The sequence below is a fragment of the Heterodontus francisci genome, chromosome 26 (assembly GCF_036365525.1).
Source record: "Heterodontus francisci isolate sHetFra1 chromosome 26, sHetFra1.hap1, whole genome shotgun sequence".
NCBI classification, from domain to species: domain Eukaryota; kingdom Metazoa; phylum Chordata; class Chondrichthyes; order Heterodontiformes; family Heterodontidae; genus Heterodontus; species Heterodontus francisci.
Genome location: NC_090396.1, coordinates 22,961,981 through 22,978,366, shown reverse-complemented (window position 1 = coordinate 22,978,366; position 16,386 = coordinate 22,961,981). Strand labels below are relative to the sequence as shown.

General features: G+C 46.8%; 1 protein-coding gene across 9 annotated transcripts in view; it reads right to left on the bottom strand.

The window, feature by feature from the left end:
* Window positions 1-16,386, bottom strand: part of cacna1g (calcium channel, voltage-dependent, T type, alpha 1G subunit) — a 685,429-nt gene that overhangs the window by 108,575 nt on the left and 560,468 nt on the right. For all 9 annotated transcript variants that reach the window (XM_068057908.1, XM_068057913.1, XM_068057914.1 and 6 more), the window contains 3 exons: window positions 9,447-9,572; window positions 4,532-4,621; window positions 630-822 (listed from right to left, as the gene is read on the bottom strand). In XM_068057908.1, the coding sequence (XP_067914009.1) occupies window positions 630-822; window positions 4,532-4,621; window positions 9,447-9,572 (409 nt within the window). The remainder of the gene's footprint in view (window positions 1-629; window positions 823-4,531; window positions 4,622-9,446; window positions 9,573-16,386) is intronic.

The window sequence follows — 16,386 nt, the reverse complement described above, 5'->3', positions numbered from 1 at the left end:
CACAATCATTTCTAGTGGAAATTTCTCCTTTTCCATTTCTAATTCCTGATAGACTTCAGTTTTAAAAAAAACGAAGTTTCCGCACAAGAAACCGTTTGGCTGAAGTATACAAGATATGCTCTGTTGAAGACCACTCGCAGGTGTGGCCAAGCTGTAGCTTTTAGTGAATGGTTGAAAAACAGTCGTGATGTATGTTGTAACACAAAAACCCAATAAACAAACAGTGAGTGCACTTACAAGTCAATAGTGCAAGACATCGCCCCCTTCATTTGGAAGAGTATTATGCTCTAGTGATAACCAACTGATGGCACTTTGGAGCCAATAATATCTTTGCACTACTGTGTGTAGCACTTTCTGTGTACTATACTCATGAGAATGCTTTAGGTAAAAGACAGTTTGCCCTCTGAAGGAGTTGCTGCCAAAACATGCAAGCGAGATGATGACAGGGCAACTGTTTATGTGGGCCAATGGGATTTTATTTCTCAACCAGTTCATTCTACCATGCAGAGGCCTAACTGGCATGCTCTGGGCTATCCCAATTGTCAGGCACTGGGAAGTGGTGTCAAAGGTCAAGCACGACTCAGAAAGATACAGGAAAGACTACCGACCAGCCAGCTGTTTCTCCTTACTCCTTCTCTTTTTTTCCATACGTCTGAGGCGCTTCTCCTCACGGCGCTTGGCCTCTTCCACTTCTTGGTGCTTCCGGCACTTGTGGAAGTTCTCCACCACCACACCAACAAACATGTTGAGCACAAAGAAGGCCACGATCAGCAGGAAAGAGATGAAGTAAAGGAGCATCCATGGGTTGTAGTTCATGATTGGCTGGAAACATGAAGGCAGAAACTTAGTAAGACGCTTAAACTCAGATTCATACAGCACAGAAGGCCAGTCAGCCCATTATACATGTGTTGGCCCTTTGAAAGAGCTGTACAATTGGTCCCACTCCCCTGCTCTTTCCCCATAGCCCTGCAAATATTTCCCTTTCACCTATATATCCAATTCCCTTTTGAATGTTACTTTTGAATCTCCTTCCACCACCCTTTCAGGATGTGCTTTCCAGACCATAACGACCTGCAGTGTAAAACATAAACTGCTTATCTCATCACTGGTTCTTTTGCCAATTACTTTAAATCGGTGTCCTCTGGTTATCAACCCTCCAACAGTGGAAACAGTTTTGCCCTGTTTACTCTATCAAAACCCCTCATAATTTTGAGCTGCTCGATTAGATCTTCCTCTAACCTTCTCTGCTCTAATCCCAGTTTCGACCAGTTTTTACAAATAACTGAAGTCCCTCATGCCTGATACCATTCTAGCAAATCTCTTCTAAACTCTCTCCAAGGCTTTAACATCCTTCCTGAAGTCTGGTGCCCAGAATCGGAAACAATATTCCTGTAGGGGTCGAGCCAGTGATTTACAAAGGTTTAGCACAACTTCCTTGCTTTTGTACGGTACAACTCTACAAAACCCAGGATCCCGTATTCGTTTTTAGCAGAAGGAAGCTGCCATGACACTCCACTGCACCAGTTCTAATGGACTCTAATTTTGCTTGCACTGTGAGGTTTGCCACAAATGGCCTTTGGTGTAACAGAGCTCATTAAGGTGGTGGATGTTAGTGCGAGTGAATGGTGCACTTGCCTATCCAGGACTAGTTGTGATGGAACACCTACCATTAATTGCTCACTCATTAGGCGGTGGAAAAGCAAGTGTGGTCCTCTGGGGCCATTGGTGGAGGGTAGAATTAACCCCAACAAGCAGAGAACCAAAACAGTAAGCAGACATTACAGCAACAGGTCCCCACTGCCTCAGTTCTCCGAAGAGCTGGTGGAAGTCTGTTGCATCAGACCAGGAAGGGCCTCTTCCCCACTGCTGTCGGTTGGTCCAGGTGTTTCGCAGGAGGTAGAGGATCAGGTTGGTGCTGGCAGCACTATGCAGCTGCCCGAGCTGCAGTCTCAGAAGCTGTTTAATAACCTTGCCAGGACTGCTCCTGTAGGGGATTCCAACATTACCCAACAGGTATCCAGTGTACTAACTCTGAATAGAAAGATGATTCTCTCCCTCCCATACACTACTTGTCTAGATTCTCATTGTTGCTCTTGTTCCATGATACACTTCCCAGCACCTAACTTTACCATCAATGCTTCCTTTACTAACTCAGCTCCTGCACTCCTGAGAACTCCTTCCATGTATTATACCATTGGTGTATCTCACACCAACATTCTCAAGTACTTAATGCATTCTACTATTTGAGCGCAAACTGCACATAATACGAGGGAGAGAATGTATGAGAGGAGAGTGGCCATTTCCATGTCCTCTTACGGCATTTGTGAAGAGCTGACCCTGCAGATCCAGGGAAGTGGGAATGTAAAGGAAGAAGGAGATGGGGAACTAGGAAGTCTGGCCCCATCTCAGGGTTGATAGGAAAGTTATCTTTCATTTATTTCCCATTCTATTCAGATAGTCAAACATTGTACTTCAGCATAACCACTCAGTTAGTTGGCTGCCACATCTAATGAAGTTATTATTAACACATTACTGTATTATTTGTTTCTGTTCTGGTTCCATAGATATGACAAAGGAAGTTGAGGCAGCAGTCACAGAAGTGGGCAACCTATTTGCCACACAGCATATTGTTTGTTTCAATCCAACCCTGCAGTAATACTATGGGACATGTAGATAATAGTGAGGAGAGTGCAAAAGTGAGGGTGAAACATGGAACATTACTGAGTAAGTGGCACAGGAGAAGCAGGAACCATTTGGATTGAGTCATCTCATGCCCATTCTCAGCTATTGAGGACAGCAATGTCTATGTCAGGGGCTGTTCTTTTAAAAGAAGAATGATTTCTGAGCACAGAAGTTGGCCGTAGCCATTGCTCGACAGCTTTCAGCATAGGATGACTTGAGTGGAGGAGACACAGCCCGCTTGTATGTTGTGCTGATGATGCACATGAAAAAAGGTCTGCAATCCAATTTGGCAAGGAACACCAAGGGCATCTACAATGCCCCCATACCCAGTGGGAGATCAATACTGGCATCACACTACATCTGAAATCATTTGCCACTAATGCAAAATGCAGGGAGCAGTAGATGCATTGTTCAATTTGTGATTTGATACCTTATGTGGGACGATCTCTGTCACAGTCCACAGCTTTCACTGTAAACTTAGGTAACATTTGAGAATCTCCTCCTCTTTTTCTCTCACCTTCAAGCTAAATAATCTGACAAGGAACACCGACAGTGATCCAGTCAAGATGCCAATTGCCCACAGTAATGTTTGCGTCACTTCCACTGGGGGCGTTGGTCCTACCTCCATTGGGAATGGATCTCGTACTCTTCTGGGGAATGTTGATGCCACAAGCATTGCGAATGTTGATGCCCATAACATTGGGAATGGTGATTCCTGCACCACTGGGAATGGTGATTCCTGCATCACACAGAATGGCGATTCCTGCATCACTGGGAATGGCGATTCCTGCATTACTGGGAATGGCGATTCCTGCATCACTGGGAATGGTGATTCCTGCATTACTGAGAATGGCGATTCCTGCAACACTGGGAATGGCGATTCCTGCACCACTGGGAATGGTGATGATTGTAAAAAATCCCACAATACTATTCGACAAAGAGTCGCGGAGTTCTCTGGGTGTCCTGACTAATATTTATCTCTCACCCACCATCTTTAAAACAGGTGGCATCGTGGTAATGTCACTGGACTAGTAATCCAGAGTCCCAGGCCTAATTCCACCCTTGTAGCTGGTGGAATTTAAAGTCAATTAATTAAAAATCTGGAATTAAAAGCAAGTCGCAGTAATGGTGCCATGAACTATCATCGATTGTCGTAAAAACCCATCTGGTTCACTAACGGCCCTTTAGGGGAGGAAATCTGCAGTCCTTACCTGGTCTGGCCTACACGTGACTCCAGACCCACAACAATGTGGTTGGCTCTTAACTGCCCTCTGAAATGGCCTAGCAAGCCACTCAGTTCAAGGGCAATTAGGGATGGGCAACAAAAGCTGGCCTTGCCAGTGACGTCCATATCCCATGAAAGAATGAAAAAAAGGTTATCTGGCCATTACCTCATTGCTGATTGTGGGAGCTTGCTGTGCAAAAATTGGCTCTCATGTTTCCTATTTTACAACAGTGACTATACTTATGAAGGTACTTCATTGGCTTTTTGGAACATCCTGAGGTTGTGAAAAACACTACTTAAGTGTAAGTCATTTTTTTTTATTGGGAAAGTTGTTGCGTCTATCATTACAGTCAACATGCTTTTTGTATCACTCCACACATGGTGGCAGCAACTTTTTTTTTAAGAAAGGCTCCCATCACCGCCAAATAGGTGCAAGATCACTTAAATTTAAAAATGGCACAAAATGATGCAGGAGTTTTCAAATGGTTAAAGAATTGGCCTTGGATATGGAAATTCCTGGAGACTGTGAGAAGCAGTCACAATAATATCACAATATAAGCACCATTTCTAGACAGGGTTTGCAATTTCACATAGAACAATCATTACATTTCGACTCAACATTACCTGTTGATCCACTCCCACTGCATCCAAACCATCATACATAATATCAACCCACCCATCCTTCGATGCGAGAACGAACAACGACATTAGGGCCTGTTAGTAGGAGAAGATAAAAACTCATTAGATGCCGAAACATGTGATCAATCGCACATTATGCAGGGGTGATCACTGAAATGAGCACTGACAGCAGAATTAATCACTTACTACTGAAGTGATGTAAGCATCACTCAATCTGACCCAGGACTGCACAGGTCAAAGACAGTGATTACATTCCCTTCCATCAATCACCCTGATCTCTTGCCACCTAAACAAAACACCGAACACGGCAGCAGTATAGCATTTTCATTTCCAAAACTCAGTGTGTGCTAAATGCCAGAACAAAATTAAAAACAAATGCTAAATAGTTCAGATTTTAGAACAGACTAACAATGTGGACATCTAACATTTTAGGTGACAACTGAGTAGAATACACTAAAGCCAAGTTGTATAAAAGTTTGCAGTATAAGGGTTTGAATGAGTTAATGTTTGGGACAGTGTGAGTAACATCTCCCACTATGAAGATATAAGAGATCACATGTGAAGGAGAGTTGACAACAAGAACAAGCAGCATGGACATCAGAGGAGTTAGACATGTTTAAGTAAAGTGTATATAGTTCCTGAAATGTAATAAAAAAACTCAGAAATCCCTGCGAGCCAGACTAACCAAATATACAACAGGGTTGCTCCCCCAATTTTTCATAGCTCGTGAAATGCAGTGTTAGCATTAGAGGATGGGAAAATAGCCATTGAGGTTTCAATCTAGAAAAAATCAGAAGCACAATGCAGGCAATTGCTGACCTATTGGCCAATTAAAGTCGGAAAAAACAGTGGACTCTGTAATGTAAATAATTCAGAATAAACAGGATAAAAATAATAATTCCAACCTAAAGCCAGGTGGTGCCTAATAAGTTTGTTAAAGGTCAGCCTGGCTCAGCTGGCAGACCTCTCACGTCTGCATCCGTCCCGCACTAAGGGCAGAATTTTACTGGCCCCTGGGTAGCGGGAACAAAGGCCAGTAAAGTAGTGGGGAGCCGTGTGGGGTTGGCTCCACAATACAGTCCCGCTGCAGGGGAAGTTTCCCAATGGCAGGCTGAAAGGTGATTTGCATGATTAAAGGCCCTATTATGGGCATTTTGCCGATGGCAGGGCAGCACCCCCGCCCCTGTGGGGAGGCCGCCAGCTTCATACTGCCTCCCTGCGTCAGTTGGGGGGCCATCAGAACCTGAGGCTCCATACCGCACAGAGGGTGCCACGGGTAGAAAAGGCAGCCTCCGCAGCCCCAATGACCTCTCGGCCTTCCCCTTTGGCCATCTTGAATTTTAATTTGTACTTAGCTCTACGAGGGCGCCTCGATCTTGAGGTGCCCTCGAGGTCTCTGACCTGCCTCAGCAGCGCCCAACTCTTCTGGTGGGACTTCACAGCTGCCAGCCCTCTGATTGGGCGAGCAGCTTCAGGAACCTGCCCACTGTCCTTAACTGGATGGCGGGCCCGCAGGCAGCCAATTAGGAGGCCGCCTGCAGTTAAGTCACCGAGCTTGGTCCCGCTACCAGCAACATTTCGGCCCAACGTTGGGGTCCTGAAACCCGTGATAAAATCCAGCCCCAAGACTTGAACACATATTCTTGTGAGGCACTGCTGCTTGCCAGAGAGGCTGTCCTTCAATGAGATGTTAAACTGAGGCCCTGTTTACCTGATAAAATGAATGTTAAAGCTCCAACAGCACTAATTAATCAAAATCAGCTCACAGTGGTGTTTGTGGATGCTGCTGGTACAAAATGGCAGCTGAGGGTGAAAAATAGCTGCTACCTCTGCCCACATAACAGTCGCTGCTCTCAAAAGTAGTTTGTTGTGTTTGAGGCATTTGCACATGATACAAGGCTAGCCAACGCAAATGGCATAAGAACCCTTTGAAGATATAACATATGGGGTGGATTCTATAGATCTGGAAGGCTGCCTGTGATGGAAAACTCACATGCCAAATGGAAAATATTAATTTTGTCGTATGGAACTCTGCCGGAGACTTTTTTACTGGGCATTATTACAAATAACTTTTAAAAAGCAGAACAGAACAGCGAAAGATGGTCACGCACAATTTGCATATGAGAAGCCAAAGGCTGGCTGGGAGACAGTCTAGCCAGCACAATAGGGATGCACTCTGATTCACTCACCTACAATGATTTTGTCAATGTCGGTCGTCAAAAGCAATCGACACCCATTGACTTTGAAAGAGCCACCCCACCCCACCCCACCCCCCAACCAAGTATGTCTGAACAAATTTGAATTTCAAAGATCATTCCAGAAACTTCCGTTTCAAACAAAGAGGTGGTCACATGACATGACTACCTGTGTAACTCTGACAGTTTGTGAATTGTGCCTTTGAAGACAGACATTAACTGAACTCCAAGGAAGGAACATCTCTCCTCTCCTGTCTCCCTCTCCAGCAAAGTTCAAGGGGAGCTTCGGCTGCAGCTAAACCTCAAATCTGCAGATCCTCACAGTCATCAACAAGGAGGATGGACAAAGTCTCTCTTCGGCCTTCCGGAAGCAGAGAAGCAAACCCGAATTGTGCACGTGGCCCAACGAGGACTTCAGGACTTCAATTTCACCTAAAGACACTGGGACTCCACTTCCGTATCTAAATTTCATTTTTATTAAGGACTCTACTCCAACCTCCCAACTCTGCTTTTTCCCCTCTGTATCTATATGTGTGTGTGAGTTTCTCATATGAATGTGAGCATGGACGCATCGAGTATTTTAGTAATTTTAACTGGTTTGGAGTGATAAGCTTAATAAACTTACATCTTTATTGTTTAAACCCAAGAAAACCTGTCTGGTTCATTTACAATTATATTAGAGGAACAGGAGCAAGTGTTCAGTGAGGTGGTAAGTTCATTACTGTGTTAAAATGATAAACCCTGTTGCCGACAAACCAGAGACGGGGCGAAAGGGGAGCCTAAGACCCCTTCCTCACCTGGTCGTAACAATGCCTCACAACATTCTTTGCCTAAATTGAAAGCACCCAGGATAAAGGATGCTATAATCTATTGGATAATAAATAGACTCTAATTGGGAAAAGGGCATGGTAGCCAGTCCAATTTGATGGGCAGAATGACCAGCTGCGTGCTAACATGCTGCTGCAATATTCCTCGCAGCGGCCCACAATAATATGCTGGTCAGGCCCCTCCAATCACGTGGAGGGGGCAGGCTCGCCAATGCTGGCAATGCGTCAGCTGCCTGTGCGCAGGCGCTGGCAGCATTTTTAAAGCCCTGCCGACTAATTGAAATTTTTAAAGTTATACCCGCCCCACAGTACTGATTAAAAATCTGCCATCGCTTTCCCACCCCCCAACAGCAATAAAATTCATTATTTGCCCTTTCACCCCCACAAAGCACTGACCTTCCACACTTGACCTTCCCCCCCCACCCCCAAACTGAATGAAGTGCACAGGTCATCCCTTCCCACCATCCCCTACACTAATGATGTAAATATGACCCCGTTTCCCCCGCCCCTACTAAACTGAATATTTTAATCCGGGTCCCGTCGCTCAGTGGTGGGAGGGCCGTCACAGAGCCTTTCCGCCTCCAGGAAGATCGGGCCCAGCCCTCTTGGCAAGGGGCTGCATGGCGGGCTGCTGCCAGAATGATCATCTGGCACCCCCCCTCCGTCGTGGAGTCCGATTTCGGGAGCTTCGTCAAATCCTGGACAGTATCTGTCATCCGTCGAGTATCACAGGATCAGACTTAGGACTTGCTGTTCACAATAACTATGAATGATCTAGTGGTCATTAAAAGTAGAATGTCTAAATTTATAAACGTTGCCAAATTATGAAGAAAGGCACAATGTTCAGAGTACAGGAAATTAATGAAGACACAATGACAGGTAAATGAATCATGAATAGCACTTAATATTGAAAAGTGCTAAAAACTAAAAACACTTCTAAAAACAGTAAATAGGTAGCAAAGTATAACTAAATTAATGAAGTAATGAAAAGGTCTTAAGTGCTTTTGCTGACCAAAAGCTCTGGAAGAGTCATTACGGTTGATGAGGCAAATAAAATGATGGGATATATCAGTAAATCTATAGAATACTAGACTGAGTAACTAATACTGACCCTGTGAATTGTTAGTAAAATTAAATATCCATCATCCCTTTCCCAGCAATAAACAGGACGAGCACACCAGAATTGCCTTGCACTTGGACCTGGGATTACCTGGAGTTCTTGTCCCAGCCATTGAAACAGTTTGGGGGCAAATCTCTGGATTGGGATGTGAACCCACAATCAGAGGGGAGGGTGCTACCAACTGACACCTTATATGGATACTTAAATATATGAGGACTGCTAATGCAATGGTGGGCACCCTGTTATTATTGGATGTGGAGATCTCAGGACTGCCACACATCTAGCACATCCTGCACAAATAGTGCACAATATTTATTAAAGCCATCCCAATTATGCAAATACTGGGGGCCTCTCCATAATGTGGCTGATTGGTATTCCAGATGCACAGTGCCCATTACTGACAAGTGCTCAAACGAAGGCCTGGCTCAAAATTTTGGTCCACTCCATTTCCGGGGCCTTGTCTGACCAAAATCCTTACTGAATTGTGGGAGACACCCCCCTTGCCAAAAATAGTCAAAGCTCTACGGGTTCTTGACATGCTAGACACTGACCCCTTGTGCCACTCCCAGGGCATCAGGCACTACCTTCAGACACACCTGGGATATGTTTCAATCAGCTGGCCTTTTGGGTGTAGGTGTGGCCCTTGTACAGTGAGTGATCTTAACACAGAAGGGCCAGGATGCATCATCAGCGCCACAATCTCTCCAGCCAGTTCAGAGAGCGCGCCTGCATAACATGCCTTGAAAATCCTCCCATACCTGCCCCAGGTTGTCAAAGTTGTACTTGTGACGGATCCACTTGTTGTTGGCTTGAATGCAATCAGACTTGTTGGTGACATTTCTTGTGTCTTCTCCAAGACAGACGTAAAACTTGCCTTTGAAAAGCTGAAATAAAAATAGATGCACATACTTTGGAATTGTTTATATATCAGGGTTGTTTCCTGTTGGAATAATGCAATGAGCTAAAATTGTACAATCATACTGCACAGAAGAAGGCCATTCGGCCAATCGTGCCTGTGCCGGCTCTTTGAAAGAGCTATCCCAATAGTCTCACTTTCCTGCTCTTTCCCTACAGTCCTACAAATTTCTCTTCTTTAATGTTATGTCCAATTCCCTTTTGCAAGTTACTATTGAATCTGCTTCCACCATCCTTTCAGATAGTGGATTCCACATCATAGCAACACTCTACAAGCACGCAATAAAAAAGGATAACAGCATGTGAGTCACTGATGAATAGGGTGGTTGCTGTCAGCCCCTAAGACTCAAGTTCCTTTCCCCCCACCTCATCTTCAGCTAGATGTGCTGAGTGAATGATCTAGCTCAACTTCCTCTGAGATCCCAACCATCACAGATGCTAAACATTGGCCAATTCAATTCACTCCATGTGATATCAAGAAATGGCTGAGTGCACTGGATCTAGTAAAGGCTATGGGCCCCAACAACATCCTGGCTGTAGTGCTGAAGACTTGCGCCCCAGAATTAGCTGCACTCCTAGCCAAGCTGTTCCTGTACAGTTACAACACTGGCATCTACCCGACAATGTGTAAAATTGCCCAGGTATGTCCTGTCCACAAAAAGCAGCACAAATCCAACCCGGCCAATTACCGCCCCATCAGCCTGTTCTTGTTCATCAGCAAAATGATGGAAGGTGTTGTTGACAGTGTTACCAAGTGGCATCTGCTCACCAATGACCTGCTCATCGATGCTCAGTATGGATTCTGCCAGGGCCACTTGGCTCCAAACCTCATTACATCCTTGGTCCAAACACGGACAAAAGCGCTGAATTCCAGAGGTGAGGTGAGAGTGACTTCCCTTGATATCAAGACAGCATTTTCTCAACTTACTCCCTGCCAAAACGGCAGGAAAAATAGTGAGTCGGGAACCCATTGGACTTTCCAGTGGGCTTTACTAAAGCTCTTTAACTGAGCCAGAGTGTTAGCTTCCTGCTTCCAGGTTCCTTGAACAAGCAGAGCGACTGGGCAGGATCACAGAATCTGTCAAAGGAAGGATTTTTAATTCAAGGCACCCTGGCAGGGGTCAGAAGAGCCCACCTGCTCATGGATCTTTGAAGCTGCAGAAACCACGGGAATGGAGAGGAGACCTGGGAAGGCTGCTCCCCTGGTCTCTCACTCTCACCTGGAGATCCTGCTGTCGGATCTGAGGGGCTGCTGTGTGGTGAGCTCTCCCAAGGATAGGAGGAAGAGGACAATCTCTCCAACCAAGCAGCAGTGGATGGAAGTGACTGAGGAAATCAGCAGCTGGAGTGTGGTCCCTCCAATCTGGAGAGAGTACACCAAGAGGATCCTGGACCTCAGGAAAGGTGAGTGGCACAACCCTTTCAGGTGCCAAGGCCCACACTCTGACTTTCCCAGCATTCACCTGCACAACCCTCCTCAGGTCAACACACTTTGCAGATCCACTCACTCCTCTCTCTGTAAGCACCTCACATCCCCATCTGAACAGCCAACACTCACCCTCCCTCTCACACCCATGCCTCACAGTCACTATACACAAATGCTATCCTTCCCTGCTATCCAAACAAGCCATTATTAATGCTCATAACTCTGCTTTCTCTGCTTGCAGGAGAAGAGAGCACACGATCTTGGGGAGAGGCAGAGAGCTGAGGAGGTAACCCTCCCGTGTCAGGCACCTTGATGGCTACTGGCAGTGCATGCCCACCAGGTCCACTGGGAAGGGGGTCATGTTCCCGGAGTCTGCAAGTGACAGCAGCGACCTGTCGTGAAACCCTCAGCCTCCTGAGGAATCGATACTCACACATGTCGAGGCAGCTGATCCTCTGCCTGTAGACACTGTGTTGGAGAATCTTGCCTCTTTGAAGCTGGATCTCTGTGTCCATCCGCTCTGCCCTATGGAGCAGCAGGTGACTGAGGAGAAGACAGTTGGTGCTGGTGTTGCTCCTGCTGTTAATGTTGATGGTGCTATTACTCTTGCTCTTCCTCAGAGCTGCAAGGTAGAGCTACATAAGCTGCTCTCATGCCATGGTGAAGACTGGCAGTAGGGAAGTGCAACTGAAGGAGAGTAAAATGCAGGACAGGTGAAGTGACTTCCAAGGAGTTGACAATCACCTTTCAAGCAGTGAAGCACTCTCTGAGAAAGAGTGCTGTGAGCAGCAGCCTTTCACCTGGCCATGGCTGCAGCTCTTTAGTTTCACTGATCAAAGGCTTCCCAGCCTGTCAGCTTCACTGAAGAAGCACTCCCTGTTGTGCTCTTGCCTCAGTGACCCTGGGGAGTTCCACACAGCTTCGGAAATAGATCGGCTGCTTGTTAAATCTAGAATCCTGAGTTAAAACAGAACAATTTATATTAGAATATTTAAAAGCCTTTCCCAACAGCTGCAGGGGGTGGGGGAAGGGGGGGGGGGGGGTGGGGGGGTGGTGCGGTTCCCTGTTTGTCCTCAGACTCCCCTGGGTGAAAACAGACCTGACGTCGCTTATGGTAGATTTAACTTCCAGCATGTACCCAAACCCACCTCCGCTTGCCTGGGAAAATTTCACCCTCCCAAGGCAGCATTTGACCAAGTGTGGCATGAGCCCTAGTAAAACTGAAGACAATGGGGAATCAGGGGGATAATTCTCCACTGGCCGGAGACATACCGAGCACAAAGGGAGATGGTTGTGGTTGTTGGAGGCCAATCATCTCAGCTTCAGGACATCACTACAGGAGTTCCTCAGGGCAGTGTCCTAGGCCCAACCATTTTCAGCTGCTTCATCAATGACCTTCCCTCCATCATGAGGTCAGAAATGGGGATGTTTGCTGATGATGGCGCCATGTTCAACTCCATTCACAACTCCTCAGATAACGCAGCAGTCCATGCCTGCATGTAGCAAGACCTGGACAACATTCAGGCTTGGCTAATAAATGACAAGTAATATTCGTGCCACACAAGTGCCAGGCAATGACCTAACAAGAAAGAGTTTAACCATCTAACCTTGACTTTCAATGGCAATACCATCATCAAATCTGCCACCATCAACATCTTGGTGGGTCATCACTGACCAGAAACTTAACTAGACCAGCCACATAGATATAGCGGTTACAAGAACAGGCAAGGGGCTGAGTATTCTGTGGCAAGTAACTCACCTCCTGGCTCCCCAAAGCCTTTCCACCATCTACAAGGTACGAGTCGGGAGTGTGATGGAATACCCCCCCTTCCCTGGATAAGTGCAGCTCCAACAACACTCAAAAAGCTCAACACCATGCAGGGCAAAGCAGCCCACTTGATTGGCACCCCATCCATCACCTTCAACATTCATAAGAATATATGAAATAGGAGCAGGAGTAGATCATACGGCCCCTCGAGCCTGCTCCACCATTCAATACAATCATGGCTGACCTACTGTCTTAACTCCACTTTCCCACCACTCTCCATATCCCTTGATTCCCTGAGAACAAAAATCTATCTAGCTCAGGCTTGAATATATTCAATGATGAAGGATCCACAACCCAGTGGAGTAAAGAATTCCAAAGGTTCACAACCTTCCGAGTGAAGAAATTTCTCCTCATCTCAGTCTTAAATCATTAACCCTTTATCAAGAGACTGTATCCTCAGCCAGAGGAAACAGCCTCTCAGTGTCTACCCTGTCAAGCCCCTTCAGAATCTTGTAGTTTTCAGATCACCTCTCATTCTTCTCAACTCCAGCCCAATTTACTCAATCTCTCCTCATAGGCCAACCCTCCCATCCCAGGAACTAATCTAGTGAACCTACAGTGTACTGCCTCCAAGGCAATTAAATCCTTACTTAGATTTGGAGACCAAAACTGTGCACAGTGCTCCAGGTGTGGTCTCACCAGTGCCCTATACAATTGTAGCAAGACTTCCTTGTTCTTGTACTCAAATCCCCTTGCAATAAAGACCAACCTGCCATTTACCTTCCTAATTGCTTGCTGTACCTGCATGCTAACTTGCTGTGTTCTTTGTACAAATACACCCAAGTCTCTCCGAATAACATTTAAAAGTTTCATGCCTTTTAAAAAATATTCAGCTTTTTTATTCTTATGACCAAAGTGAATAACCTCACACTTCCCCACATTATACTCCATCTGCCACCTTGTTGCCCAATCAGTTAACCTGTTTATCTCTCTTTGCAGACACTTTGTGTCCTTACATCCCCACCTAGCTTTGTATTGTCAGCAAACTTGGATACGTTACTCTCTATCTCTTCATCGAAGTTATGAATATAGATCGTAAATAGCTGAGGCCCCAGCACTGATCCTTGTGGCACTCCACTAGTTACAACTTGCCAACTTGAAAATGCCCCGTTATCCCTACTCTCTGTTTTCAGTCTGTTAACCAATCCTTTATCCATGCTAATATATTACCCCCAACTCCATGGAAGGAGGAAGCCCTGATATCAGGGCACAAAGTGGGTGGCATGGCCACGTGGTGGGTGGTGGAAAATGAAAGGGAATTTTATTGGGACCATTCAAGTAATAACGGCAGGCATGGGAGCCAGCCAATAACGGGTAGCGGGTGGTGGTGGTGGGGGGGGTGGGGGGTGGGTGACTGAATGGGTAGCAGTAGTGCAATGGCGGCAGCTAGAGGATGGGTGGCGCCCAGGTTCAGTGATGCCTCCCAATTGGCAAGAGCATGTAGGCACATCCTCTTCCCATATGCTAGCAGGAAGATGCCAGTAACCCAGACCAAGAGGGCATGCTTGGAGGTCGCAGAGGATGTTAGCAGTTGCAGGGTGGTCCCACGGATATGGCTGCAATGCTGGAAGCGAATCAATAACCTGATGTGGTGTGGCTGGGTGGGTGGAAATCATAATACTATGCTCGCAGCCTTGAATGCCACAAAAGGTGAATATGAAATGTGAGATGATGGCGCTCAACCAGACATTGGCCATGATCAGGCACCAACTTTCGCTGTCAGATGCAGAGCAGCCTCTCGGTGGAGGACCCTGGTCAATCAGAGTTGTCCGCTGCATTGCCAATACTGAATGGCCGAATGCAGCAGACATCCCTGAGGTGCAATGATGGACGTTGAGGCTGCCAACAACATAAGATGCAGCATGGCTATGATGGACAAGTTAGATTGTGCATTTATGTGTTTGCAGAAGGGAGCTCACAACGCCAGAGAAAGGCGATGGACCGGAGGAGGTGCACCATTTCTTGCTGTACTGACTCCGGTGGAAGAGGAGACAACGGAGATGGATGATGGAGCTAGACGGTCTGGAAACATTACAGCCTGTTGCTTATGGTGTGACGGCTGTGCAGCCCAGTGACAGTGAGTAACATAATGGAAGAGGCTACTGAACCATCTGGTGAGCACAGCATAGACGTGCCCGAGCAACTGATGGTGGCAGTGACAGTTGCAGACACTCTCACTCGGTGGACTGTGGAAGGACACAGAGATGCTCAGCTTCAGGCTGATGACATGCTTCTGGAGTCATCAACAAGACGGCAGATGCTGGAGCTGCAGCGTGAGGTGTGTGGACATCTAACGGAGATCCAAGAGACCCTGCACACCCATGCGCAGAAGATGGAGGAGTCCATCCATGCCACGAGTGCAGCCGTGTCTCGGGTGTATGTGTGCTTGGCCTCCTTCATTGAGAGAGTGGTGATCTTCATGGAGAACCACATCCAACATGCCATCCAGTGGATGCTCTGTGGAGCAATGGCTGGGCGAGAGGTGCACGAGATGCCTGGAATCCTCGCCAGCTGCTCATTCCTCAGGTCAGCAGGGAGGGACAAGTGTGCCCTGAAAGAGTAGAGGAGCGGCTGCCTGGAGCATTTGGGGGCTCCTCTCGAGGCACTACTGACGTGGGTGGCAGGTCCTCAGCCCCTCTGACCATGACACCCATGCCTCATGAAGTCAAGATGACAGGGGTGGCTTCTGCACAGATGCAGGAGGCTTCCCATTTGCAGCGGCCCTCTAGGCCTCAGGCAATGAGGATGTCTGGCACAGCCATCTAAAACCACAGAGCAGAAAGGTCACCAGCCTGCCTCCACCTCAGCTGACAGCACAGGGGGAGCACCACATCGAGCACCCACAAACACATGAGAAAATCCGGCTGGCTGCACTTGAGTTTCACTGGGTGATAGTGTGTAGTGCAGCGTCACCTTGTTGTTGAAATGCTGCACCACAAAATGAATCCTTTACTCATTTCTGCAATATTGGGCCATTAACAATTTGATTACTCGTGTAAAGAGTGTGATGGACAGGTTCATACTGCATTTCCCATGCCATGGCCTGATACTATCTCAGGGGACCCGTCATGACAAGGGCATTCAAGGAAAGGGCAACAAGGCTATAGAAGCAGGAAGACTGAATTGTTTACATGGAAGACTAAGGAAGGCTCAGGAGAAATGTCTCTGTATGAGTGGCATGTGGTGTGTATGTCATGGTGCTTTGTCTGCGGTACCTTGGGTGCTTTGTCATTGTCCGCCTGCTCTACAGTCCCGGCCATACCTTCCTCAGAGGAGGAGGAGGCGTCATGTTCAGGAAGGTCCTCATTCTCCAAAGTTTCTCCCCTCTGAAGCCTTATGGCCTGCTCAGTGTTTGCTCTTGTTGTTGCATGCCTCCTTTGCATTTGTGCTGGGATTCCGCACAGGCTAAAGGAGCCATATCTTCAACACATAGCTCCTTGTCACCCAGTAACCATCCTCAAAGGCACATAGGAAGACTGGAAAGCTCTGGCACATGGAACTGCCTTAGAATGTAGGAGCCATGACAGCT